Raw genomic sequence first — 27,543 nt, 5'->3', positions numbered from 1 at the left:
AGAACAGGACCACTCAACAACAATAAAAAGCAGTCTGGTTTGTGTCTGTGGTCTCATTTGTGGATGAGACAAAACACAAACACTGTGTTGGCATTTTGTCAGAAACTGTTTTAAACTACCTTTTTACTCAGTGTCATGATCCCTTATCTCCTAGTTATTTTGGTACAATCTAACAGTTTACCCCTGATTTTCTTATTGAAAAAGCCCCTGATTAGTTTATCAGTTTACCCCTGATATTACCCCTGATCAGTTTACCCCTGATATTAACCTTATTGAAATGTGATGGATAACTGGATCATAAGGGGTTGGTTGTAACATTTTTAATGATTTTTAATGAACCGTTACAACTATCCAAACCCCAAACAGCCATAACTATTTCAGCATGTGGGTTTGAGAGAAAGAGAAACGGCTACTTTAGGTTATGTAGCCTAAGTCAAATACCTAATGGTACAACAATGATTGCTGGGCAAAAAAAAAAAAAGTTTTTATCTTGATAAAAATGTTTCTTTCCTGAAAATATTTAGTTGGTCATTGGTAGGCTACAATGTTGCTGAAAATCACATGCCACTTCTCATGTGAGCTCAAACGGGAGACACGAGAGTGTATAATGACATCACCACAGCTCTTTTCTAACTTGTTAAACTGACAGTGCATAACATATTAAACTGTGGAAATTCAGATCGACGTTCTCTAACTGTATCCAGTGTAAATTTTAAACAAATTTAGGTTACAGAAGGCTACATGAGATAAGACTATAAGCAAACCGCTTTGCTATGCTACATGTCCACCAGGTGGTGCTAGACATGTATTATTTAGACACATTCCCCAAAAGGGTTGAACTTGATGAGCTGATTAGATGTAATGTCGCAACTTTTTTTGTGACTCAGTGTATTAAAAATGCGGTGGAAATGTATCTAGGGCACTAGGCTACATGAGGCTTTCTTAAAATCAATTCAGATTAATTATCTAGTGAGCAAGATTTTCAGTGTAATTTAATCCAATAAATGGAACGTCAGTGAAATAGCCTAAAGCACATACAACTACAATCAAACATTTGGTGGTGGTTGAGGAGATTTCCACATTCCATGTAAAGCGATGTGAGTGCCAAGAAAGGGCTATATAAATGTAAGAATAGTTGTTATATTATTATTTAAATTTACACTGTGAGTAGGCTAATAAGCCATAGGCTACTTTAGCTCAATAAAACTTGGCGTAGGCCTATTTATTATGGCAGTTAAAAAGCTGGCAGGGGTTTGATATGTTTTTCAGGTGTAGCCTTTAGTGCCAAATTCGGACCCCCTCCACCGCCAGATTATGGTCCCTCCAAGTCCTCAGTATAATTTAGTTTTAGGATTAGGTATGAAGGTGAGGTTAGGGTTAGGCGATCAGTTAGCGGCTTAAACAAGGGGGGTAATAATTTGTCAGGGAATCGAAATTAGGCACAACTGCGGGACTCCTCCTGGCTATAATGACGTCACGCAGCTTCTCCACTGAACAGCGAAACGCTTGGGATTGAGACGCGCGCCCACGACAGCCTCACATAACGGTCCACACACTCAAGAGACTGGACTGCATCTGCAATAAAGTAAGTAGGCTATTCATATAAATTTAGCCTTTTTTTCTTCATCGGGGTTTCATAGATTAGTGTTGCATTGCTTTTTCCGCCAATATCTGCCACTGAGTTACAACTTTCCTTGCTGAACTTGCAGCTGCGGTTTCTGACAACTCAGTTTAAATCGAGTTTATGATTTTTGTTTTCGTCGTGTTAGACACTAAGTGCATTAAAGTGGAACCTGTGTGAGTGTTTAGGTCTACTACTGAATGTCCTCGTCCGTTGAGATTTCACAATCCGTCTCAACTTGTCTGAGGTACACCCACCAACCGTCTTTTATCTTGAATATGAATTTACTGTTTGAGAGTTTAAACTTGCATGTAGTTCTAAAAACCTGGACACTATTCGAGAAATGTCAGAACATTTTCTTTTGCGCCATATCGGATGCAAATTTGATTAGTAGGCTATTAGAACTCAAACCTTCAGGAATCCTCTTAGAAGCTCCTCTTAAATAATATATACTTTCTCTGCAGCATTAATGTTTAATTTAACAGTCTGAACATGATTTTCCACCCATTTCACCTCAAAAGTTATCTGTATATTGAGATGGGAACATATTATATGGCCCAGATACTTTTTGAACACTGTTTTGAGCTCTGCCTGGAATGTAGCCATATTGTAATTTTTTTTATTTTTATTAATTTAATATTCAAAGGATAAAACATTAGAAATTCATGTTTAAATATTGCCCTGTACAAGGCAAGCACAACTTAGGGCTGCTTCCATATCAGTTTTTAAATCTCTCTTGAAAACTTATTATTTGTTTTCTTTAGCTTTAAAATGTAAATTCTTATTTTGTTGTGTGTTATTTTTGTTTTGAATAGTTGGCTTTGTACACCACTTTTGTCAGTCCTGGAGGACTGTTTTTAAATGTGCTTTATAAAATAAAATAACTAGAACTAGATTGTTTATTGCTATGTCATGCTTCAAAGCTCTGTAGGCTTGTAAAAAAAAAAAGTTCAGTTAGGAAAAAAGCTAATGATATAAATGTCCATGACAGTAAAAATTAATTCAACAAGCACAGAGATGTTAAATTTGGTACGACTGGTATGTCCTACCATGTTGGCTCGCTAAAATGTGATAAAGTTGTCCAAAGTAAGTTTTGGGAAATGCAGTACATCCTTATTTCACAGGCATTTCCTCTGTTTTTCTGAAACAAAAGGTGGAACAATCAAACAGTCTTTCACAGAACAGATCCTAAACACACACACACACACGCGCGTTTTCGGGAACATTTTGCCCCAATTCTAAAGAAACTAATCTCTGCCTAAGCAGTTTACCACAAATACATTTGTAGTCATATCTCATATAATATGCTACTTAACACAATTGCTCTCCATTTGCTGATACTTAATTAGCTGCTTATGTATCTATTTACGAATGGTCAGTATAACATTGCCGTTTGAATTTATACAAAACTGTAACCCTCACTGAGTGAATTTGCTTTCACTAACAGTGAGGCTTTATGGAGACCTTCTAGTTATAAACATATTGAAACATATTGAGTCCAGCCACATAGTGATTGCTATGTTGGAGTGATAATCTGCTGAAGTGCAAAACAGTTAGTAGTTTGTCAGACTGATGTGTGTGAGACATTCCCAGTAGCCTACAGCTGGGCATTTTCTCTAAAGGCGCTTCACTGTGTGTGCTTTCTTCTCCAAGGTAGTAGCCATGGAAACCACTGATGTGTATAGCTGGAGAGCCTTTATAGTTCATGATCAGACTTAAGAGGATGCGAGTTCCACTCAAACACTATCCTACTTTTGATTACTAAAAGCAAGCGTTGTTTGATCCTTACGCTTGCCGACTGCGCACTTAAAGCAGCTCAGATGGAACTTCTATTTATTTATGAATAATTCAATCACTTTGCACAATATTTGAAGCAATCATTTGACAACATAAGTCATTGCACAAAAATAAAAGTATAATAAATAAAAAAAGAAAGAAATTTAGTTCCTTTGATTTCAGGATATAGAAGCAATTGACTGTGTGAACTTTCGAGACCAGGGCTTTTTATTTTCTGTTTGCTGCCAGGAGAATGTCACGAATAAGGTAGACATGTCTGGACAAGAACAAATATTTCTGCCCATATTAGCTTTATCTTCAAGACATGTAGTGGCAAAGTGTGGCCTCTCTTAATGGAACAAGGAAATGAAACTGAAATTTCCCATATATATATATATACACACACACACACACACACAAGCCTGATAGAATATATACACACACAAGCCTGATTTTTTAGGATTTTCTCTACAATGACAATAATTAAATACTTTGAAGAAATAACAGTTATCACACTTAACAGCGTTTATATTCTCTTTACATTTTTCTGATTGCACTTCATAATCAGAAAAGAACTGTCACACAATCAGTATAAGTAAATCACTGTTCTTTAGAAAATATTTTAGAAATTTAAAAAAATGTAGATTTTTTTAATAAATTGCACATGGTAACATTCTTATTAAATTCGTACAATTTATTCTCTTAATTTTCTTGAATTCACAGTTTATCTATGGTGGTGTTATTGTGCAAACAACATCAAATTTCTTTAAATGAATACTTCACCGATTAGCATTAAGCTTTGTATCAGTAGAAACAAATTTATGTATTTTTTGTCTAGTAAAAAAAGGCTTTCCTGGCCAGAGACTAAAACCTACAGCCAGTAATAGGAGCTATTTCCGCATGTTTTCAACCCGCCCATAGAGGGTGGGATCTCAATCACAGAATGTACAAATAGTGTCAGCCTTCTTTTTTTAAGCTAAGCTAACAGGCTCTTGCTCTGTAGAGAAAGCTGGGTAGTAGGGGTGACCTTACGTCCTCTTTTTACCGGACATGTCCGGCCAGGACTGCCCGGGATCTTCCTCCCGACCGCCAAGCAGGTCTTGTTCCTCCGCTGCAGCAACTGCTCCGGCCGCCTCTCGCTCCCCCACCATCAGCAACTGCTCCCCGCTGCACTGCGGCCCACACAGGCAGCCACGAGCATCGGACCCGCGCACAAATTTTCTTAGCAATGCTAAAACGTACATAAACCGATCATTTGTTTAGCGTTCTTGTAAACACTACATTCAGATTCACCAATCGGAATGAATTCAGTCCGATTGAAACAAAAGGTGTGCATGTAAACAAAGAATGGCGACCGCAGAAACCAAAAGCTGAATCCCGGACATCCCGAAATCCGGCGCGCGAATCCGACGCTCGTGGCCACCCGCACGAGCCGCAACACAGCGAGGAACAGCCACGGATGATGGAGGAACAAGAGGTGGCCATAGGAGCGAGACCCGCTCCGGCGGTCAGGAGGAAGAGCCCGGGCAGACTCGTCACGGAGATTTACGATAAAACAGCACCTTTTCAATTTCGAGTCACCTAAGTAACCTATTTGTATCAATTCTTCCGATACTGGCCTCTGTAACCGGTAGGCGTGGCCTCGTAGGGCAGCGAAGCAAGTGCATTCTGGGAGTTGTTGTCTTTCATCCACATGAACCAAAAATACATTTTCTGGCTTTTCTCAGTCTAGAAGGCACCAACTTCTAAAATAATTTCACATTTCTACTACATACATTACCCAATTTAAATACACATTCATCTTTGTGTATACACTTTTAAAAGTATCCCTTTAAAGAAAAAATCTCATAATGCCATTATATTGCTTTGTAACAGATACCATGGAAGGCCATTGATCTCTCAATCTAAAACAGAAACATGGGAAGAAAAACTTGAGACAAGAGGTGGAGTTCGATAATCACCATGGCTGCCCATCGCATTCGATCAGCGAACAACACTGTGCTCCCTCGCTGCAGATCTGAGGGCGCACTTATCGATCACAGTGAAGGAGTGTCAGAGGCCACCCTTACAGGTGTCAAAGATTTATTTTCTTATTCTTACCTTAAAATCAACGCATTGTTAACTTTTATGTTTAATCTCATGCACCATTTCTTTTTCTTTTTTCCAGCGCCTTCTCCTAGCGCCTTACGGCTGGATGCTACCTCATTTGGAGCAGTCAAGGAAGTCATTGCCATTAAGGATTACTGTCCGTCCAGCTTTACCACTCTTAAGTTCTCAAAGGGAGACTGTCTTTATGTTATAGACACATCGGGTGGAGAGTGGTGGTATGCACACAACAGTAAAGAAATGGGATACATCCCAGCAGCCTATGTCCACCCAATCAATTATCGAGACTCCTCGTTCAGTGATAGTGGTATGATTGACAGTCTAGGTGACATTTCTGAGGGAGTGAAAGAAATGGACATCTCAGGGGAGTGGCCGGGGTCCTCCAAAAGCACAGAATCTAGAAATGAAAATCCTTTTGTTAATAAACGGATGTCAACTAACCCTTTCCTAAATGGCACGGTGCAAGGCACCTCTGACCAAAACAGTAAGCATAATTCAGCAATTGCTTTGTGTTTTGATAATTTCTCACTTCCCATATCAAACACCAGCAGCACTGTTAACATTAATGGCTTTGAAAGTGGGCTCTTTGACACATGCCATTTTAGTTCCGGCTCAGGGATCGGTCCAAATCTTCGCCGAAACAATTCGTTTTTTAGGAGCAAGCGCTGCTACAGCATGTCAGAGCTGTCTGTCCTACAGTCTTTGTCTGATGGGAATCAAGGTTCCTTGAGTTTTTTTGGTGGCATGAAGTCACCTAAACCTGAGCATTATCAAAGTAGAGAGGATTTTAAAATGGCATGGCTAAATCATCGTAAACTTACGCGATCCTGCCACGACCTGGACTCCATTGGACAAAACCCAGGTTGGGGGCAAACCCAGCCAATAGAGACCAACATCGTGTGCAATCTGGACAGTGCTGGCGGTGCCGTGCAGCTACCAGATTCCAGTATCAGCATACACATCCCTGAGGGCCATGTTGCAACTGGTGAGACTCAACAGATATCGCTGAAGGCCCTTCTGGACCCACCATTGGAGCTCAACAATGATAGATGTACTACTGTAAGTCCAGTGGTAGAAGTAAAACTCAGTAACATGGAAACCAAGACCTCAGTCACTTTAGAGATGAAGGTGTCTGTTGTAGTGAAGATAGAGAGCCGCAAAACCACAGAGGTAGTGTGCGTAAGAAGCGACTTCAAAGAAGGTCCATATGTCTCGATTCCACATGCATACATGTATGGAGACACAGTTCAAATGACTCTGGACAATTTAGAACCTTGCATGTATGTCTCTGTGGTTGCCCAAGCACAAACTGTGGCCCCATACAACACGGTGTGGGAACATGTTGTAAAAAAGGTCACACTTGGGGTATACGGGCCAAAACACATCCACCCGTCCTTCAAAACAGTGGTGGCCATTTTTGGCCACGACTGCGCCCCGAAGACGTTGCTAGTGAGCGACGTAAAAAAGCACTCACACTCTACTCCACCTGTCGTCCTCCAGCTCTGGGGAAAGCATCAGTTTGTACTAACAAAACCTCAAGACCTTCAAGTTGGCGTGTATTCGAACATGTCTAATTTTGAAGTAAAAGCCAATGAACAGGCAAGAACCGTGAGGGGATTCCAGATCAAACTTGGCAAAGTTGCCCGTCTCGTCTACATGATTGCAGCCCGTGATTCTACTGACATTTTAGATTTTACTTTGCGAATTCAGGTCAAGGATGATAAGGACTGTATCCTGGCCCAGTTTTGCGTTCAGACCCCAACCCCACCACCAAAAACAAGCACAAGCTCCGCTCAAAGGCGCTTCCTAAAGAAAAAGGAAGTGAACAAAATTGTACTGTCTCCTCTTGCAGCGACCACAAAGTACCCTGTGTTTCAGGATAGACTAGTCAAAAACATGAAATTTGCTAAGTTGCTAAAAACTGTTATAAGACAGTCCAAAAGCCTGTATTTGCTAGAGTATCTTAAAGGAGATGTGATGGCTCTTTTGAGTGAGGAAAAAATTAAATTTAAAGGACATCTATGGACCAAAGAGTGGTACATTGGATATTACCATGGAAAAATTGGGTTGGTGCATGCAAAAAACATTCTAATCATGGGAAAAGTGAAACCTGTTCATTTCAAAGGGCCTGATCTTATGACTACAGTCCTTTTAGAACAGATTCTGAAGCCCTGCATGTGCCTGACATACATCTACGCATCAGTGCGAACGATATTGATGGAGAACGTGGCGAGTTGGAGAGCATTTGCTGATGCTTTGGGCTACGTCAATCTGCCTCTGGCACATTTCTGTCGGACAGAGCCAGACAGTGAGCCAGAAAAAGTGGCTTGTGTTCTCGAGAAGCTTAAGGAAGACTGCAACGCAGCTGAGGGCAGGGAGAGGAAGTCTTTCCAGAAGGAACTCATGAAGGTAAGCGTTGACATGATGTAGATCTTTCAGCTAAACTTGAGTGTGTACTGAGAGCACCTTCATAGAAACTAAACGTACTAATAGTATAAAATGTAATATTTCTTCAAAATAAATAAATAAAAATTATTTTATTATTTATTCTTTATTATTTATAAGATTAGCAACTGCAAAGAGAATCGGGAGAAGAGTGAGGTTTTTGAAAGTTAACAAGTCGAAAGTCTGAAAGTCAACTATGATAGCAATATATCCAGCTTGAAATCGAAAAATGTCATTACTGGAAATGATAAAATCGATGAAGCTGCATGCAATCGACCTCGCAGAGGTTTGATTGAAGGATTTATTCTACATTTTTCGGTTTTGCAAATGAATAGATTTGTATTAATTAAACTATGAATAATATATAATTTATGTAGTTCATACCAGAGCCACCAGTCAAATAAATATTTCATAACATTACTCAAAGCACTCTTCATATAACTGCGTCAATAAAGCTTGATGTGAAAACTTATGTCAACAGGAACCTGAAGCAGGATGTTTCCTACGGAAATATCAAGTTGCATTTAGCTTGTGGACAAACACACTTTTAAATATAAATCTGCTCTATAGTCAATCTGCAGTAATTACCTAAAACAAACCTCTCTATGTCAGAGAGAGTTCACTGAAGACTCTCTAAATAAAAATCACATATTTTAATGTAAAATTAAAAAAAGCAATTGTGATTAAACATCTAAATATATCAATATAAAAATTCACATATAAGAAGGACTTGCCTACAGTCCACCAGTAGCCTTCTCATTAATGTCGTGTTTTGCTCATATGTTTCATTTCATATGAGCTAACATTCCAATGCTTATTTTGACAAGTCTTTACAAAGCAGCACAGAATGAAGCCATTTTAATGTTAAATATTCTAGGTAAATGTGTTAAATATCTATAGGTTGACTTCCTGAATCAGAAATGACACACTTTTTCCTTTAACGTTTATTTTTGACTGCGATAATGTGTGTGTGTGTGTGTGTGTGTGTGTGTGTGTGTGTGTGTGTGTGTGTGTGTGTGTGTGTGTGTGTGTGTGTGTGTGTGTGTGTGTGTGAAAAGTCAGAAACACACCAAATCACTTAACAATAAGTTAGCAAAATAGGGGTTTTAAGCGTTCAACTTATGAGCAACTGTAAAAGTACACAACCACCCAAATGAAAAAAAGGCATACAGTCGAAATGAACAAGACTTAAAAAGAATATCTTCAGTATCTGATATCAACACATTCTCAACTGAAATAACAATGAGCTCAAACAACATCTGCTCAAAACACCACATTTGAAGTGAGATTAAAATTATGATATTGACAATATACACTGTCATGTAGCACGTCCTTTTGACAATGTCAGTTTAAGAGCTTGATATCACTGAAGTGAAGCTGGCTAAAGGACTCTGTCAGATACATAGAAATGTTCTTCATGTACTAAAATTAGGAAGAGTCACCTGTGACCATCTCAAACGTGAAAACAGACCCGTGAGTGAAAATGCCGTAAGATGTGAACGTGTTGAAGAGTCTTAGTTGTGCAGATGTTTCCTTTCTTATTGTTATCATCTACACACAGAAGCATCAAATATGGACCGAGAGGCGCCTTAAACTACACAATCCCTCCACACCTACAAATCTATTGCCAGGAGATTGCTAACAGATATGCAACTGTAATTCTCTGCACATTTTAATAAACTACTCGCATATTCGGAATAGAGAAGAAGTAGCATTTTAGAGTAATGGATTCCCTCTTGAATTCCCTCTGGCTTTTTGATGAGGTCTGCGGTTAATATTACACTAAGAGACTTTACTGTTTTGTTTTACAAAATAAATGACACAGTCAAATGTGAATTTTGAAACCCATTAGAAATCCCCTGGGGAAGCCATGGTGAATTAGTCTTTCGGGTTACCTTAAAAAAAAAAGGACCTTCTGACTGATCAGTTTTAATCAGTTAAAGTTCCAGTTGTAAAACTTTTTCCTGGCATATTCTCCAGTCTGGGCTTTATTTAGGGTCAGATGAATTTACAGACATGCTTCAGAAGAACAAGTGACAGACTTTTTTAATCTCCTCCCATTTCCCTTAGCCTATTGTTCGAGCAGAAGAGTGGTTCTGTATAAATGGTCAGAGATTCCTGACAATAGTTTATAAACAGAAAAAAAGAAGACAGAAAGGTCAGCTTATATAACAGGAAATCAAAAGAGACTGGCGAGAGGAAATATAATGAAGTATGAGTAATATCATAAAATCAGATGTTAAAGAAGATGAATTTAAGAGAGAAACGTACTGAAAGCATTCAGGTAATCGTGTCTTATTAATGAAAGCTGCATTGTCTTGTGTACATGCAGTGTTAAATTGAGGCTAAGCAACTGTACAAGCATGCTAGCTAATTCACTTATGTTATATAAATTTAAAGAATCTCTGCACTGATCTTGATTTGCTCAGACAGGCTTTATGTGTACTAATTAAATTCCTGTATAAGGTCAACTGGTAGATCATGACGCTAACAATACCTGTCAATTGGATTCCGACTGAACATATACGGTTTTTGTTTTTAGCTTGATGTCACTTTACTGAGTAAAAAACACTCCGATGCGCTACTCAATTCTCAATGTGTGTATTTACAGAATTTTTATAGGTCAAATTAACAACACTTCTTCTGGAACTGTTTATATTTTCCAGAATATTAATATAAAATAAAGTTTTCTGTGCCAAAATTAGCCCGCTAGGTTCACTGTTAATACTTTGTGAACATTCATACTTTGAATCAATGTATCTTTAGAAAGAATCTGCACACCAAAAAATAAACAAATAAATCATGGAGATAAGAGGCTCAGAGTACTTATAGAAAAGCCCCAATGGACTGAAACATTTTTATTTTTTTTGTACCTCAATTTAAAAGCCTCATGTCTGCCATTATTTTTTGTTTTATGTTTTATGATTATTATTTTATGTGTGGATTCCAGCATATAGGAGAGAACAAAATAACAATGAAACCAGCTTTGGCATATTTGTGTGCAAAACAGTGATATGATTAGGAATTAAAATCATTATAATAATAATTTGCCCTGGATCATTTTCTCAATATATTTTTAAATGATTACACATTTGGATATTCTGTTTTCTAGTTACGTTTACTTGACATTCTTGTCATTTCTGAGGAATTAACATCTGGTTCTGGATTCTGTGACAGATTGTGTTTGTCTTTCTGTTGCTACTGTGTCTCTGCAGGGTTTACTTAATAAGTTCCTGACTGTGACAGGGGTCAGAGGTGAGACACCTCAGGAAACAGGTGCACATGAAAGGCCCTGTCTTTCTTTAGCTAATGCACACAGTCAATGTGTACAGAGTGTGATACTTTCACACACAATATGCTTTCTATTTCAATTGCATCCAGACAGTGAGTGGCAAATTCACTGCTTGTGCTACAGGACAGGAATGAAGATTGCCCCGATCACAAAAATGTATCTTCCTTTTAGCACTGACTGAATGTACAAGTCAAAAACATACCGTCCTGTTTGTTTGTAGAGCTAACATCTTTCATAAGATGGAAAGCATCCAAGACTCCTGCTATCTCATTGCTCTGTTTGGAGCCAAACAGGTCTTCTGGGGCATCAGCGCCGTGTTCCTCCCCCTCTGAGCAGACTTCCTGTCATTCCAAACATTCCAAGCCACGGAACTGGAATCAGAGATTAGTGGGTTCAGGGCGTGTAACTTTTAAACACTTGCTTCATATTTTAGTGCATGAAGAACACCTGCACTTTTGACAAATGCATGTTCAAATGCTGAATTATATTCACTGATGGCACAATAGTAGAAATACTGATTCTTTTCTTTATTGTATAAATAAAGCGCTAACAAAGTATAAATGTCATCATCAGATAACAGTTTTGTAGATCAGTGAATGTCATATATTCAAAAGGCACAGTGGAATAGAAGTCCTTATTCAGTTTTTTAAATGTCAGAATAAACTCTAAGGGAGAAAAGAAGGTCACGTTAATAAGACAGAACACTTACTAAAAGAACGGCCGGATATTCCACCCTAACATTTCCCTTGTCCAAGGGGCCCGGAGTCACTCTCATTATATTGTGCTCGCAGGAGCATGCACGTCGCTTCCTGCATATCGCCACATCATATTATCAAAGCACCTTGGATGATGACTTGAGCTCTTGATTGGTCAAGATCTTCTGAGGCGGTGCTTAGAAAACCACTAACACTATCTCAGTTTTGTAGATTATGTTGCTGTGTACTCTTGGTGAAGGTTACTTATTAGGATAGGCTTTATTTAGCAACAACTTAAAGGGAAAAAGAAAACACTTTCTGTAAATAGCAGATGACATGGTGTGAGATTATAAAAGCAGTACACAACTACACAAACTATAAATTTCAGTTTGATTTGGAATATTTTACTGTGTCAAATATTTGCATTCAACGTCATTTACGATTTTGGGCATGATATTTTAAGCATATATGGGGTAATGCATTGTTACTAGGGATGCACTGGAAATAAAATTATGGCCGATACTAACCATTTTAAATGTTACAATAATGTTTAGGCATATAATATTAAAATGTTCAGTTTGAGAAAATGGATATTCCTTTGCTAAAGATTGTATCTAGATGGACAGTTTATTTTTTTTTATCATTTACCCTCATGTCGTTCCAAACCAGTATGACGAAAAGAACGACTAAGAATGACTAAGGGTTCCTGTGTGGGGTTTTTTGGACCCCATGACTTTAACTGTATAATTAAAAACAGTTCTTCAAAATAACTTATTTTGTGTTCCACAGAAGAAAACACTCATACAGGTTTGGAACAACACGAGGGTGAATAAATGATGACAGTATATTAATTTTTGAGTGATCCCTATAACACCTTTATGAAATTATAAATCTAAGCAAACAGAATTGCACAATTAAATGTCCATTATATGCCAATATATACCAATAGAGAAACAAATTTGGTATGCATTTCTGTATCTTTCTTTCAGGCTCTTCTGAAGATGGACTGTCAGGGCCTGGTGGCACGGCTGGTCATGGACTTTGTGCTGTTGACCACAGCGGTGGAGGTTGCGGGACGCTGGAGGGAGCTTGCTGAGAGACTGGCTAAAGTGTCCCGGCAGCAGATGGAAGCATATGAAGCTCCACACAGGGACAGCAGAGGACAACTGGACAGCGAGGTAAAACAAACTCACAACACACCCAAACCTGAACATTCTGTCATCATTTACTCACCATCATTTACTTTATTTAGTGTGTAATGTTGCTGTTTGAGCATAAACAACATCTGCAAATTACAACGCTCAAAGTTCAAAGCAAACAATTATATTTGCTTTTAAATAAATACTTTTTTAAGGATTACAACAAACGGCTGATAGGGACTACACGACATTCCTCCTGGGTTAGTGACATCACTAACCCTCAAATTTACATAAACCCCGCCCCCGGGAACACACAAGCAGTGTTGAAAAGAGGAAGAGTTTTTGAGTCTACATCAGTCTTTTCACATGCAATACACGTAACACAAATGCAATAGGATGTCACTCTGTAGGCATCTTACAACTGTTCTAGTGTTGTCAAAAGTACCGACTTCGGTACCAAGTCGGTACTGAAATTAAAAAAATGTGACGCTTTGAGCGCTGTTGAGCGTAATCATAAACACCTCTGATTGGCCATTGTGTTCAGGAGCTCATCGGATATGTCTGTGATTGGCTACAATGATCAACGCACGGGAGCGTTTGAGAGCACACGGAAGTGTTTGAAAGTGTTTTGAAAGCAAAAGCAGGCGTCTATCAGCGCCAGTGGATCGATCCGCTGATAGACGCCTGCTTTCAATTCAATTCAATTCAATTCAAGTTTATTTGTATAGCGCTTTTCACAATACACATTGTTTCAAAGCAGCTTTACAGAAAATGCATTTCAAAAATATACATACAAAAATACAGTTAGTTAATCATGAAATTTAGGGCATAACATATTGCCGGCGTTGGGTCGTCTCTTCACAGGCGTCGAGTCGTCTCATCACAGGCGTTGGGGCATCTGAAGTCTCCATGAGAGGCTGGATACTAACTGGAGCTGACAAACTCTATTTGAGTTATCTCGGGACAGGCGTCCCGAGATGACAACAAAAAAGGCAGATGGGAAATAATTAGCGTAGCTGCTGTTCTTAATATGAATGCATTTGATCTGATTTAACTGTAGTATAAAAGGTATGAGATGCATCATGTGAATGCTTGGCTAAAGAGATGCGTCTTTAATCTAGTTTTAAACTGGGAGAGCGAGTCTGAGCCTCGGACAGTATCAGGAAGGCTATTCCAGAGTTTAGGAGCTAGATGTGAAAACGCCCTCCCTCCTTTAGTGGACTTAGTTATCCTAGGTACGACCAGAAGCCTCGAATTTAGCGATCTTAAAGAGCACGATGGAATATATGGCGATAGAAGATCTCTTAAATACACAGGAGCTAAACCATTTAGGGCTTTATAGGTCAGTAACAATACTTTGTAATTGATACGGAACTTAATAGGTAACCAGTGTAGAGATGATAAAATTGGTGTTATATGATCATATTTTCTTGACCTAGTAAGAACTCTAGCAGCTGCATTTTGGACTAACTGTAGCTTGTTTACTGAGGATGCAGGACAACCAGCTAATAGAGCATTACAGTAATCTAGTCTCGAGGTCATGAATGCATGAACTAACTTTTCTGCATCAGAAACTGATAGCATATATTAGGTAGCTTAGCAATGTTTCTAAGGTGGAAAAAGGCTGTTCTTGTGACATTTGAAATATGATTTTCAAAAGACAAGTTGCGGTCTAGTATAACACCCAGGTCTTTTACTGTAGAGGATAAAGTAACAGGACGTCCATCTAGATTAAGGTTGTATTGTAAGAGGTTTTGTGGGCAGTTTTTTGGACCAATCAGTAATACCTCCGTTTTATCTGAATTTAATAGAAGAAAATTACACGTCATCCAATATTTTATATCTTTAACACACTCTGTCATTTTAGATAATTTAGTGTTATCATCTGGTCTAGATGAAATATATAATTGAGTGTCATCAGCATAACAGTGGAAACTTATTCCATGTTTTCTTATAATATTACCAAGTGGCAGCATATAAATTGAGAATAGCAGGGGGCCTAATACAGATCCCTGTGGCACTCCATAATTTACTGACGTTATCTTTGATTTTTCCCCATTTAAATGGACAAAATGGTAACGGTCTGATAGGTACGATCTAAACCAGCTTAATGCCTGTCCCTGAACACCAGTGTAATTTTGAAGTCGATCTAAGAGTATTTTATGATCTATAGTGTCGAACGCAGCACTAAGATCGAGTAACGCTTTCAAACGCTCCCGTGTGTATCTGTGTAATCGCTCGCTGAAGAGCGTTATTGATGTATATTTACAACATGTTTTTGAAGCGCTGATCATTGTAGCCAATCACAGACCTATTTGATGAGCACGTGACAATGGCCGGCCATTCCGAGGTGTTAACGATTCCGCTCAACAGCGCTCAAAGCGTCACATTTTTTAAATTTCAGTACCGACTTGGTACTGAAGTCGGTACTTTTGACAACACTAAACTGTTCCCACACGAGTGATTTTATAGATTATCATGACAGAATATGCTAATCAAAGACTTGAAGATAGATTCTGAACTAACCATTAGAAACGTCCTGTTGCATTCTACATGTCACTCTTCTTGAGTCTCTCCATCATTGTCCAACTCCAGTTTCAACATAAAAGGTAAAACAGTTTCTGACATTTTACTGCTTGTCTGCGTGAGGTAATCAGAGCTGTTAACACACACAAGTTTTTAAAGCTCCGCCCTCTGTGCCGTGAACAGCAGCTCATTTGCATTTAAAGGGACACACACGAAACTACGCATTTTTACTGAAAAGGGACAACTTTAACATGCTGTAAAAAATTATCTGTGGGCTATTTTGAGCTAAAACTTCAAATACACACTCTGGGGACAACATAGACTTATTTTACATATTGTATAAAGGGGCATTATACCACCCTTTTAAGCTTTACATGAGGTTGAGTACATGTGTTACATCTTTGGGTGAAATATTCTTTTAAAAACAGACTGGCTCTCAACTAAAAGACAAGGCTATACTCCTCCAGGAATTTAACTTAAGAGCATGTTTGATTAATGACAAGTCATGAATGATTATTTGGAATGTGGAAGCTCTGTTATTCTGTGCTGGTGCTGATAGACTCTCAGAGTGACATTAAATAGGGAGGCACAATATATCCCGCATCTCATTGCAATTCTTAACCTATTTTACGTTTTTCAGAATTGGTGGCTAATTCATATGATCTCATTCGTGTGTTTTTATACAATCTGCTTACGCCCCGCTGACGAATTAGGGGTGTGCTTAGGGCCTTCATGCTTACTGTTTTCTTTTTCTTTTTAAAAATCGTACGTTTTTGTACAAATCACATTGTACAAATTCATACCAAATCAAATCACCACCTTGTAAACTGCATATATTTTGGGATTGGGTTGTAAAAAAGTGAGTTTATTTGCACAGTTTACACAGTGTTTAAAAAACATTGAAATGCTAGTAAGGACGTGGCTCAGATTGTAGAACATTGACATTACAGACAACTGTGCAAACAAAACAGACCTAGATTATATAAACACAAAGTTAAGAAAAAACGTATATCTGAAGTACACTGCCAAAAAATTATATTATCAATAAGTTATGACAATTTTTTTTTTACATTGCTTTAACTCATTAAAATAAGTTAAGCAATTTTTAACTTTTTTAGTTATACAAGTTATACTAGATTCAACTAATTTTTCTTAAGTCAGTTTAATGTAATTTAGGTTTAAATTACTTACACATCCAAGCTGATTGTACTGAAAATTTAAGGCAGCAACTTTTTTTTACAGTGTATAGAATGTTGAATCTTCTAAATTGTAACAAATGGATAAAGAACAATGTCGTAGTGAGATTGGTGCGAGAGACAGTAGCTGACATATGAAAAGTTTAAAAATCAAGCGTATATAGTGTCAGTTCTGTGAGGTCACGTTAGTCAAGCTTGCATCAGCTGATTCACGTCTACTATTAGGAATACGACGCCCTGCACAGCATTCTTATATAAGCTCCTTCAGTATTATCAACAGCTATCACACTTCTCAGGAACTTCTCAAGATTACCCTCCTCCATTCCCAGCTCCACCTCTCGTCCAGTCAGGATCCATTCTGAAATGGAAACCTGATTAAAGTGTTTGCATCTAGCTCAGAAAAGGAACCAAAATATTCTACCAACTATTGATAAGATTATGAGCTTCCTCTAACTCTTTGTTTCACTGGCTTGGGGAAGTTGCACACATTCACTCTAATGGGGAGTATACAGACTGGGTATAGACGCCTGAATATCACGTGCATGCAGGTTTACATGTCAAACTCAAATTAATATTTATTTATTTTTCCTCTCACTAAGGCTATGTGGAAACCTGCCTATGACTTCCTGGTCACATGGGCAGCCCAGATTGGGGACAGTTACAGGGATGTGATTCAGGAACTTCACACTGGATTGGACAAAATGAAGAACCCCATCACCAAGCGCTGGAGACACATCACTGGCTCCCTCGTCCTTGTCAACTGTCTGGATCTCCTACGGAGCTCCGCCTTTAGCCCCTCCCCTCAAGATGACTGTGCCATATAAGGACTGCGTACACCAACTGATTTTTACAAGACCCAGATACACCTGATTTCAATTTATATTCCTAAAGGACCCCTATTATGCTCATTTACAGGTTCATCATTTTGTTTAGGGGGTCTAGAATAAAATTACATGATTAAATGTACAAAAAACAAAATTTTATTTTAATTGACATTGTTACGGCACCTGTTTTCACCCTCTGTCTGAACGCTCTGTTTAAGTTTATTTTATTTTTTAAACCTGCCTTCCGGAAAGCCCAGTCTGCTGTGATTGGTCTACCACTTGGAGCGTGTGTCACAAATATAATGCCCCTTACCATAACCGGCGCGTTTTAGCTTCCGGTGCTGTGAACAGGCACTGTAAAGACTACTGTAACTACGCTATGGCGTCAGTTTTGCTGTATCAGGTCGAGCCTGCGTCTGATAACAGTCAAGAAGAACAATCTGATCGACCCGGACCACCATTGAAAGCATAACTTGTGCAGGTCGTTTCACAGTGGTATTTTCTTTTTTTTAAACCTCTCTTCCATTTCAGATATGAGACAACTTTCTCCATTAAGACATTAAACTGAATTGTTCAGTAAGGAGTCGTTAAAAAAATGGTGAGAACACAACTAAAGTTTGTGGTTATACTGCTGAGAAATAGTGTTAAAATACTGATTCTTTCCATTTTTATGCTTTTGTAAGTCCATGTAATGATGTTTTTCCCTCGCACGCAGTAAAAAAATTAAATACCATGCACACACTAAGTTTACATGCACACACATTTATAAGAGGTAGTAATAGGTCCCCTTTTAAGACCCTTTTGTTTGTACAATAAAAAAAAATTGTACATTGGACCTAATGTGTATTTCTGATGTTTTAATACAAAACAAAGGCCTCTATCTCATGAATATGTAAAACTTCAGATGTAAAAATGTCAAATTCATGATTTTATACTTGTAATTTTTTTACAAAAGATATGCTTTTACATACTTTTTTCACTAATACTGTATTATAAGGATGTGCGATTAATTGTAATTGATTTAAAATTTTGGCTTCCAACGATTATGAAAACAACATAATCGAGGTAAAACAATTATTGTGCCGCTGCCACATTCAGTCCAAGGAACCTTCCTTTCCTTCACTGAACGCTTTCGTTCCTCCCTAATTAAACCAAACTTAAAGGAGAACTCCGGTCAATTTTAACATTGAGCTCAATTTTTTGTAAATTTGGATTGGAGTGTTGTCAATACAGAGAACAACGACAAAAATCGTTGTTGCCTACACCGTGTTATCCTCTTTTTAAAATTTGTACCCTATTGACTTGAATGGGGCAAGTTTTAAACCTGCTTTTATCCTCTTAACATCCTTGATGTGTCATTACAAGTGCCCAGCCATGTTGAGTGATTCCTTCAGAGTGAACACGGTGAATCTGACTGCATTAGATGTGAAAGATATTAATACAAATTATGTTAATTCAACAAGCGCACATACCTGTATTTACTTCCTGTTTTCGGTCGAAGTCCACAGTAGTCGATTGTCGAGTTCACGCGCGTGATCATAGGTAACTAAGCAACAGTGGAGACTCAGACTGTCAGCTGTCAGCCGAAGACGGTGCTGTGTGGTATTTTGAGAATATCAGCTCTGATGGATATAAAAAAATCTTCTTAGTTACCCATGATCACGCGCGTGAACTCGACAATCGACTACTGTGGACTTCGACCGAAAACAGGAAGTAAATACAGGTATGTGCGCTTGTTGAATTAACATCATTTTTATTAATATCTTTCACATCTAATGCAGTCAGATTCACCGTGTTCACTCTGAAGGACTCATCTAACATGGCTGGGCACTTGTAATGACACATCAAGGATGTTAAGAGGATAAAAGCAGGTTTAAAACTTGCCCCATTCAAGTCAATAGGGTGCAAATTTTAAAAAGAGGATAACACAGTGTAGGCAACACCGATTTTTGTCGTTGTTCTCTGTATTGACAACACTCCAAATTTACAAAAAATTTAGCTCAATGTTAAAATTGACCGGAGTTCTCCTTTAACATCCAAAACAGCCATATACACAAGTGTAGTTAACTGCAGTCTACTGTCGCTAAACTGCGGGAAGTGTTTGATAATAAACAGTGTAAAAGCACATTATGCCGCTGTTCCCCAGGTGGCTTTCTGTGTACACAAACGAAGATAAGAAAATGGGCTTCAGATAGGCTACGCAACTAAACGCATACACACACACACAAAAAAGTAAAACTTCCTTTTTGAAGAGTATTTACGTAAACACAGTGTGTTATGTCTTAAGCAAACGTACAGAGTTGGAAAAAAAATGTGTGTGTAACAGTATAGGCTATTGGATTTGTGCATTAGCTTTTAAAGTGACCGCAGCCTTATAAACATGCTGCAGTCTGTCATTGATGATAATCAAACAACAAATGATAAAGGCAAATCACTCGCTGATCTTGACTGAATAACTTAAGTAGCTTTAATAGGGATTAATCTATATTTAATGTGTACAGTAAGACTATGCAGTGTCATATGCAGTGTTATTTTACATTTCATAATTATTATTTTTTTAAACTAGCTATTACGTATCTGAATACAACTGTTAGTAGGCTACATCTTTCTGAAAATGTAAAACACTGTTTATTTGTATTTTCGTTCTGTTGTATTTATTTGTCCGTTTTGTTTGTAATTGGTTTCTTAATGTATTGTTGACTCTTGTCTTCTGTGGTTGTTTTGAGGCCTTTTTCTTACATTAGTTAACCTAGTTGTACCTGAAGTATCGATAATTGTGAAATTTCACTGATGTTTAAAATGAATAAGACTTTGATCATATAATGATACATATCATTTTATCATCATTTTCATTAGGCCTATTGACCAAAAATAATCGTGATTATGATTTTTGCCATAATCGCGCAGCCCTACTGTACTTTTGTTTTTATGTGTTTTTTTATACTCCTCTGTACTAACTGCCATTTTCACTTTGCTCCTCTAGCGTATTGTTTATGAAGGCCTAGGCCTACTTCAATTTTAAGGAGGCCGAAAGTAAATATAAACTTAAACACACATCAGCACATGTAAAAAAGAAAGAAAAAAGCTTCTGATAAATAAAAATGTTTACTCACCATTAGTGCGCTGAAGGTGATGAGAACGTTTCCTCTTTAATGCTGTTACTTTATTTCAGCGTGTTTTCCTTTTGTTAACGTTAATTATTTCCTCTGATAAACTAACTTAATCTTAAAGATTTCTGGCTGGATGCCATCATTTGTACTGCAATTGTAATGTAATTTTAATTTATTCCGCTGAATCTCCTCAAACTGAAATTCACACTCACGAAATTTCAACTTTGGTGCGCACTGCGTAGCGGAAGTCGAAACTTGTTCGCCTGTGGGAGAAGCTTCCGTTCAAGAAGTGAGTACGAATTAAAGTGTGTGGAGCTAGAAGTAACGTTATAGGTCTAGCTCTAAGTAAAATGTCCCTTATGAGAAAGTTCAAAATTATCTGACAAAATGACCAGTTATCATTGTTAGATGTCAATGTAGCCACAGTGACTTAAATTCTTGCCAAATAGGTTAGCTAGCATAGAGAAGTAGGCTAGCATTAGCATATTAATTATTCATGCGGCCTCTGTAGCCTTTTTAGTTCCAGTCCAGTGGTTTATGCTGTCATTCCAAACAGCACATATAGCCTATAGATTTTTAATAAATAGTAGTTTTATTAATTTTAAAGTTTAAATGCATTAATAAAATAAAATTGTATTACATTATTTATTTCTTTATTCTGTGGAAACCCTGGTGGAAACTAAATGCTAGCATCATCTACACATTATGACTGCTAATCTACATCTCTGTAACCAGTTTGCATTTTTTTGCCGTGCCTTGTACAACATGTCACAGTAGATTTGGTTACACATTTACTGTGCACATTCTGAGAGGATACTGTTCAGATGTAAATTATATTATACATTAACCTGACATGCATGCTGAAAATAATGTTTCTTTAATTTCTGTCGACCTGTTCTCCAAAGAGAATCAGATCCTTCATATAATGGCTTTGTGAGCCACAAAGCCATTATATATTCACTCAAATATATTTGTTGCAGTCCAAGTGTTAGCTTGAACAGCATTCAAAGTTAATTTTCTTGCTGTGGCTACTGAGAGTTTTACAAACGTCAAGTATTGTGTGCAAATTCCAGTCTTATCACTCCAGCATAATTTTTCTCTCTGCTTGACAGGCTCTCCCAAGAAAACTTTTGACGAATGTAAACAGTCATCAGGGTCTAACAAAAATGTGCGTACATCTGCCCATGCAGTAGAGACAGGCATGCAGACGGCATAGTTCACGTCACAAGCCTTTCATCTAGGCCCCCTCTCACTCTCTGGGGGAGAGCCATGCTTCTGACAAAAATCGTGTGTGTGTGTGTGTGTAGCTGGTATCAGGCTGGTATCAGGGGCCCAGGTGCAGGTTGTTGCCGTGGGCCCCCTTGAAATCACATTCCGGAGCAGGGGGACTCCCCTTAAATGAAATCATGTTCGGGGTCCCCCTCAGTTGAAATCGCGGGGCCTAAAGCCCCTATAATCACCAACTTTCGCCCTGCTAGCGACAGCCCTGTGTGACTCATGAACATGTAGAATCAACTGTGAAGATTTTGTACAGTTGTACCTGCTATTCGGATAGTCAAGCAAGTTGCCTGTTTATGAATGTGTCTGCATTTGCTGTGATATGCCATAAATAAACTGTGTTCTTCCTTGGGTCAGTGAGCACTGGAGGTTTTTTTTTTTTTCTCCTCATTTCAGGAAGACAAAGACAAATGACTTTCCTCCGTACATCGCTTAATTTTTCTTTCTCTTTATGCTAATGCTAAAAAAGAATGGTGTTTTGAAATAGTGATTGAACGTCCTGAGTCATTTTCTTACTGCCTAAATAGACAAATGGGTAATTACAAAATAAGGCCAATTCTCATTCCCATTCATTTCTCCTACATTCCATTACCATCTAGTGGACAAACAGTTGTAAGCCTAAGGTTTACTCCGTAAAGACACTCTCTTGACACCCAGATTGTTGCCCAGAAAACTCTTCATCCACAAGCAAAATTGGCTTAAGTCTCCTATAAGCGTTCCTCTTTTTCTTGCTGAATTGAATTATTTTATTTCATCCCTTAGACTTATAAATAACAAAAAAGTGCAAAATGTTTGATGCATTATGATGATTTATTTAAAGATATGACCTAACCTTATGCTTTTCTTTTGTGTGTATATATAATTACATAATCGGATGTATGCAAATCCAGGATATTCATGGTTTCTGTTGTGTATCATTGTTTGTTAATTGTAAATGATACAACCTTGCTTAGCTTCAATTAGCTTGTAGTTATGTATAAGTTCTGCAATAAAAAAAAAAAGATTGCTGCCCAGTAAACCGTATCTGAGTTGTGTTCAATTAGTAATAATTGTATGATACCCTAATTAAACCTGCCATTAATGATTATCAGATGTAAAATAAACTTTTGTCATTTTTGTGTTTCTGGTTCCTTTGGGTTAAGAGATTTTTCTTAGTTGGTCTGATTAAAATTTGGAAATTGCAAATAACTTTTCAGTAGTTTGCCAATTCAGTGCTCCTTTTCTTAATTGCACCGATGTGTTGATAAATACTTGGATTTGTAAACAATTTTATTTACCCGCATGAATAGTGACTTTTATGACGACTGGTTTTATGACACCCTGTACCTACTATGAACGGCAGGTGGCACTACATACCAACAATAACAATAGCCGCAATGTAACTTTTATGTGATTGAAATAAGTCCGTGAGATAATGCTCGTTTTAGAAAAGATTTTGGCCAGACAAATTACTTATACAATTGTATCACTTTGAAGAGGCAGTATACTACCTCTTCAGATTGATTACATTTTATTAAGTAATAACATTTAATTAAGTAATAACCTAGGTTTGTGCTATAATGATTCAAATTTGCTGTCGAAATACAGCCTAAGTAGGCCTATCTTATTTAAATGATTTTAGGTAATGTTGAAATACGTGTCTAAAATGTAGCATTTGTTCCTAACATGTTTCTGAACAAATCGGTACAACCTTGTTGACGCACCCTGGTTTCTTTATACGAATGCAACGCATCTTCCATGAAAACTATGATAACCTGTGTCCTGTGCACAGACTGCTGAGGAAGGTTGTGTGTGGAAAACCATTTTAACATTTAATCATTAAAACCAACTAGTAGGCTGGTGAACTATTTTGTTACTTTAACTTATTTACTTTCTTTTTTTTTTTTTACTGGCCAACACTTAAAAAATTAAGGTTCTTACTAAAGTTAATTTTCATCTCTATTTTTTTGTGTTTATTTAAAATTAGACAAATCCGATATTATTTTAATCTCCAATCTGTTATTTAACAGTTGAGATAGTTAAATTCTTCGCTATACCAGTAGAAGACTAGCAGGGTTTAAATCCCAGTTGTGCAACTGGGGCATGTTGTAACACTGCGTTACAATGTGCCCCTATTAGAAATATGCTATTATATTATATTATACTTTTATGAATTCTATTGAGAAAACATGAGAAACATGTAAATAAAGACTGGGAGTCAATGTTCAGAAATTCTTGATTATTATTTTATTTGAACTATGCTATAGCTGTGTTCTGGTATGTTTGTTGTCAAACTCAAAAATGTGTTTATTTTTAATTATTAAAAAATGCCATTATTTTATAGCTATGAAATGGTTTGACTTGTATATTTTTTTAAGCTGTCTTAATATATTTTTGTATATTTTCACCATATGGTGATGTAATGTGCCCCTCACATGTTACAATGTAGCCTACCCCACATGGGGCATGTTGTCACATTTCACTTACATTCTTTCGGGGTAAATCAAGAAAAAGTAGCCTATACACTGTATTAATAAAACAAAACCACATAATTGTACTAGACATGTGGGAAATTATTGTGGGGCAAAATAAATAGGCTACTCTAAAGTAGATTTACACAAACTTAGAAAGTCAAAAGCCTCAGCTCTCCCGTAGCTACATTCTGGATGTGCATTCTTTTTAAATAAACATTAGCCTATTAGCCTATTCCAGTTAAGAACAAAATGTTTTACATGACAAAATACAGGTTGCAGGTAACATCAGACATTTTTAAATAATAGCTAATAAAATAATAATAAAGTAAAAATTAGGCTTTCTTTATGTAGACTCAAATTGTCCATGTAATGTGTTTTACTGTAAAAACAAATAATTAGGCTATACTGATTAAATAGCCTATAGCCTAGTAGGCTACTATGTCCCATCTAAAAGTCTAGGCCTATTTAATAGTGAAAAAGATTTCATTCGTGGACTACCAAGTGTTTAAAAAAATTGCTAGTAACAAAAACGTATAGGCTACTAGTTAGTTTAAATGAATAAATGGCTTGCCATAAAAGGGGTTTGTTTTTCAGTTTCCACATGAAATGCAGGCGGAGTTTCTCCAGTGTGAGGAGCAGCTGCTGCAGGGCCACTGCTCGACTGCTGGCTTTCATTCATTATCATACATTCGCGTGTGTCCATCACCTCGTGAGTAGGCACGTTCGTGTGATGTCTAAAACACATTTCTGATAACATTAATTCATCGCTAATGTGGACGACCACCGGGAGAGACTGAACACCGAGACGTCTGGAGGAATTTGAAGCAGTTTGCGGTGGGAATGCTGATGTGAGCTGTTACTGCGGAGACTCTCCGCTCACAGAGGAGTGTTTACCTAGCACGAGATGATCTCACGCGCACTGCAATGATCACTCCATCACATCCAGTCTGAATTCGAATCGCTGGTGCCGAGGGGGTCTGCTTTGGTTTTACCCCTGCTAACGAGGAGATCAAAATGGGGAACAGTTTCTCCAATATATCCGCGTTTCAGTCCCTCCATATAGTGATGCTTGGCTTGGATTCCGCAGGGAAAACCACGGTCCTTTACAGACTAAAATTCAACGAGTTTGTCAACACTGTACCCACAATAGGATTCAACACGGAAAAGATCAAGCTTAGTAATGGCACGGCCAAAGGAATAAGCTGTCATTTTTGGGATGTTGGTGGGCAGGAGAAACTCCGACCCTTGTGGAAATCGTACAGTAGGTGCACTGATGGCATTATTTATGTAGTGGACTCAGTAGACGTGGATCGACTGGAGGAGGCCAAGACGGAGCTCCATAAAGTGACCAAATTTGCTGAAAACCAAGGAACACCGCTTTTAGTCATAGCTAATAAACAGGATCTGCCCAAATCTCTGTCTGTGGCTGACATAGAGAAGCAGCTTGCGCTCCAGGAGCTCACGCCTGCTACTACATACCACATCCAACCGGCCTGTGCCATCATTGGTGAGGGGCTTCACGAAGGCATGGACAAACTGTATGAAATGATAGTGAAACGACGAAAAAGCCTCAAACAGAAGAAGAAGCGATAACTCTCTTAGCCTGAACCTGCCTTTTTTTTCCATTGCTGATGGCCTGAGTCATTGGGTTTGCCATTACAACATTGCACTGTTGACATTCATCTGAATGGTTGGTTGTTCTCGAGCTGGATTTATGTTGCATGTGATTGTGATGGCACAGGTGAACCAAAAAAAATGGAAATGATTTGTTTAATATAAAAGGGCTGGTCCTGATTAAGCTGCCATTTATTTGCATAGCCTGGTCATCAGTTTGAAGGAGTTCTCTGAACTGAAGCACTGTGAAAAACGTTGTAACATTTCATGGAATGCTTGATATCTTATTTTGACTCTTATGGAAGAGAGTGAACTTCTAAGAACATTATCGTGAACTGTAGCTTCAAAATTCCAGAAGGAAATTGGAGTTTTAGGACCTTGTAATTCACAAAAGTACTGTAACTTCACAAAGCCTGCCCTGGAGTGAGTATATGAGACCTCATGAAGATACAGGAACTCTGAAGAACTCAAGTGATGGACAGGGCATTGACTGCAACACGGTCCACCTCTAAGCACTTTTTTTCTTACCAAGATAGTAGTGTACAACACTGTAGATCAGATTATAGACTGTCAGTGTATTACAGAGTCAAAATGAAGTATTTTTCAATTAAAATGTGTTAAAGCAAACATATTCTCTCATGTTCTTTATCATGTCGATCTGAGGGTAAAAGGTGAGATTAGCTTATGAATCACTCTTCAGATTTTATGTTTTTCACAAAATAGTGATTTGATTGTCTTTTGTTCCAATATGTTAGATATTAGATATAGATTCATTCGAAATTTCACAAGTACACTACACGGTAAAAAAATTCTAACCTCCGCAACTCAAACATTTCTAGTGACTGGTCACATCTTTTTCAATTGACCCAAGTGAAATTCTGCTCATTTAATTTGATCAATAACTGGAATTTCACTTGGGCCAATTGAAAAATGTAGAAAAGGTTGGGGAGGTTAGATTTTTTTACGATGTAATGAAACAAATCATTTGGGCTTTTTTTAGTCTCTTAAAGTGGAGTTATAAGAGTTATACCAAGCTTTAAAGAAGCCACACTGATAACTTCAATGCACAAATGATAGCTTAGCCTATTACCTAAACTTATATGGACACTCAGCTAGTTTGAAATCACAATTCCACTGTCAGGACTCTGAGCTTGGAAAAGATTTACCTTCAGCACACTTGAATTGAACAAAATTCATAAAAATGTAATTGATAGATGAACTGTTATCCTTAGATATTATATACATATTTTACAGTTTTCCACACACACACACACAGAAACACACACACACATTACATTTAATATGTTTTTCACAAATAGTGTGTATTTGGATACCCATGCTCTTTGTTATAGTAAGCTCAAGAGAATAAGCCCCCTTTCCAGCCATGCCATGCTGACAATGGTGTCTTTCTATCCCATATAACTCTAAGGTTTCATCCCAAGAGGGAAGAGATGGTCAGTATACAGAA

At 37.7% G+C, this 27,543-nt stretch overlaps 2 protein-coding genes across 3 annotated transcripts; both read left to right on the top strand.

Annotated features, from left to right (window-relative positions):
- The first annotated feature begins 1,475 nt into the window (after nucleotides 1–1,475).
- On the top strand, nucleotides 1,476–19,292 carry sh3bp4 (SH3-domain binding protein 4). Of its 2 annotated transcripts, none has more exons than XM_079618593.1 (5): nucleotides 1,476–1,585; nucleotides 5,273–5,468; nucleotides 5,565–7,912; nucleotides 12,925–13,113; nucleotides 17,396–19,292. In XM_079618593.1, exons 2-5 carry the CDS (start codon nucleotides 5,360–5,362, stop codon nucleotides 17,618–17,620), a joined length of 2,871 nt encoding a protein of 956 aa, XP_079474719.1. In that variant the 5' UTR covers nucleotides 1,476–1,585; nucleotides 5,273–5,359; the 3' UTR covers nucleotides 17,621–19,292. The 2 variants fall into 2 exon arrangements, with proteins under 2 accessions (XP_079474719.1, XP_079474720.1); XM_079618594.1 differs by having other exon boundaries at nucleotides 1,515–1,585; nucleotides 5,311–5,468.
- Nucleotides 19,293–25,089: 5,797 nt separating this feature from the next.
- On the top strand, nucleotides 25,090–26,679 carry arl4cb (ADP-ribosylation factor-like 4Cb). Its single transcript, XM_079618680.1, has one exon. It carries the CDS (start codon nucleotides 25,476–25,478, stop codon nucleotides 26,052–26,054), a length of 579 nt encoding a protein of 192 aa, XP_079474806.1. The 5' UTR covers nucleotides 25,090–25,475; the 3' UTR covers nucleotides 26,055–26,679.
- Nucleotides 26,680–27,543: the final 864 nt, after the last annotated feature.

This window comes from Phoxinus phoxinus (assembly GCF_949152265.1).
Source record: "Phoxinus phoxinus genome assembly, chromosome: 7".
Classification (NCBI taxonomy): Eukaryota; Metazoa; Chordata; class Actinopteri; order Cypriniformes; family Leuciscidae; genus Phoxinus; species Phoxinus phoxinus.
The sequence above is the reverse complement of the archived record's forward strand: the minus strand, read 5'-3'. Positions and strand labels throughout refer to the sequence as shown.

Coding starts and splice junctions, on each gene's coding strand:
- sh3bp4 (XM_079618593.1), top strand. CDS start 5,360: ATGGCTGCCCATCGCATTCGATCAGCGAACAACACTGTGCTCCCTCGC. Junction 5,469..5,564: donor GTCAGAGGCCACCCTTACAG/GTGTCAAAGATT, acceptor TCTTTTTTCCAG/CGCCTTCTCCTAGCGCCTTA. Junction 13,114..17,395: donor GAGGACAACTGGACAGCGAG/GTAAAACAAACT, acceptor CCTCTCACTAAG/GCTATGTGGAAACCTGCCTA.
- arl4cb (XM_079618680.1), top strand. CDS start 25,476: ATGGGGAACAGTTTCTCCAATATATCCGCGTTTCAGTCCCTCCATATA.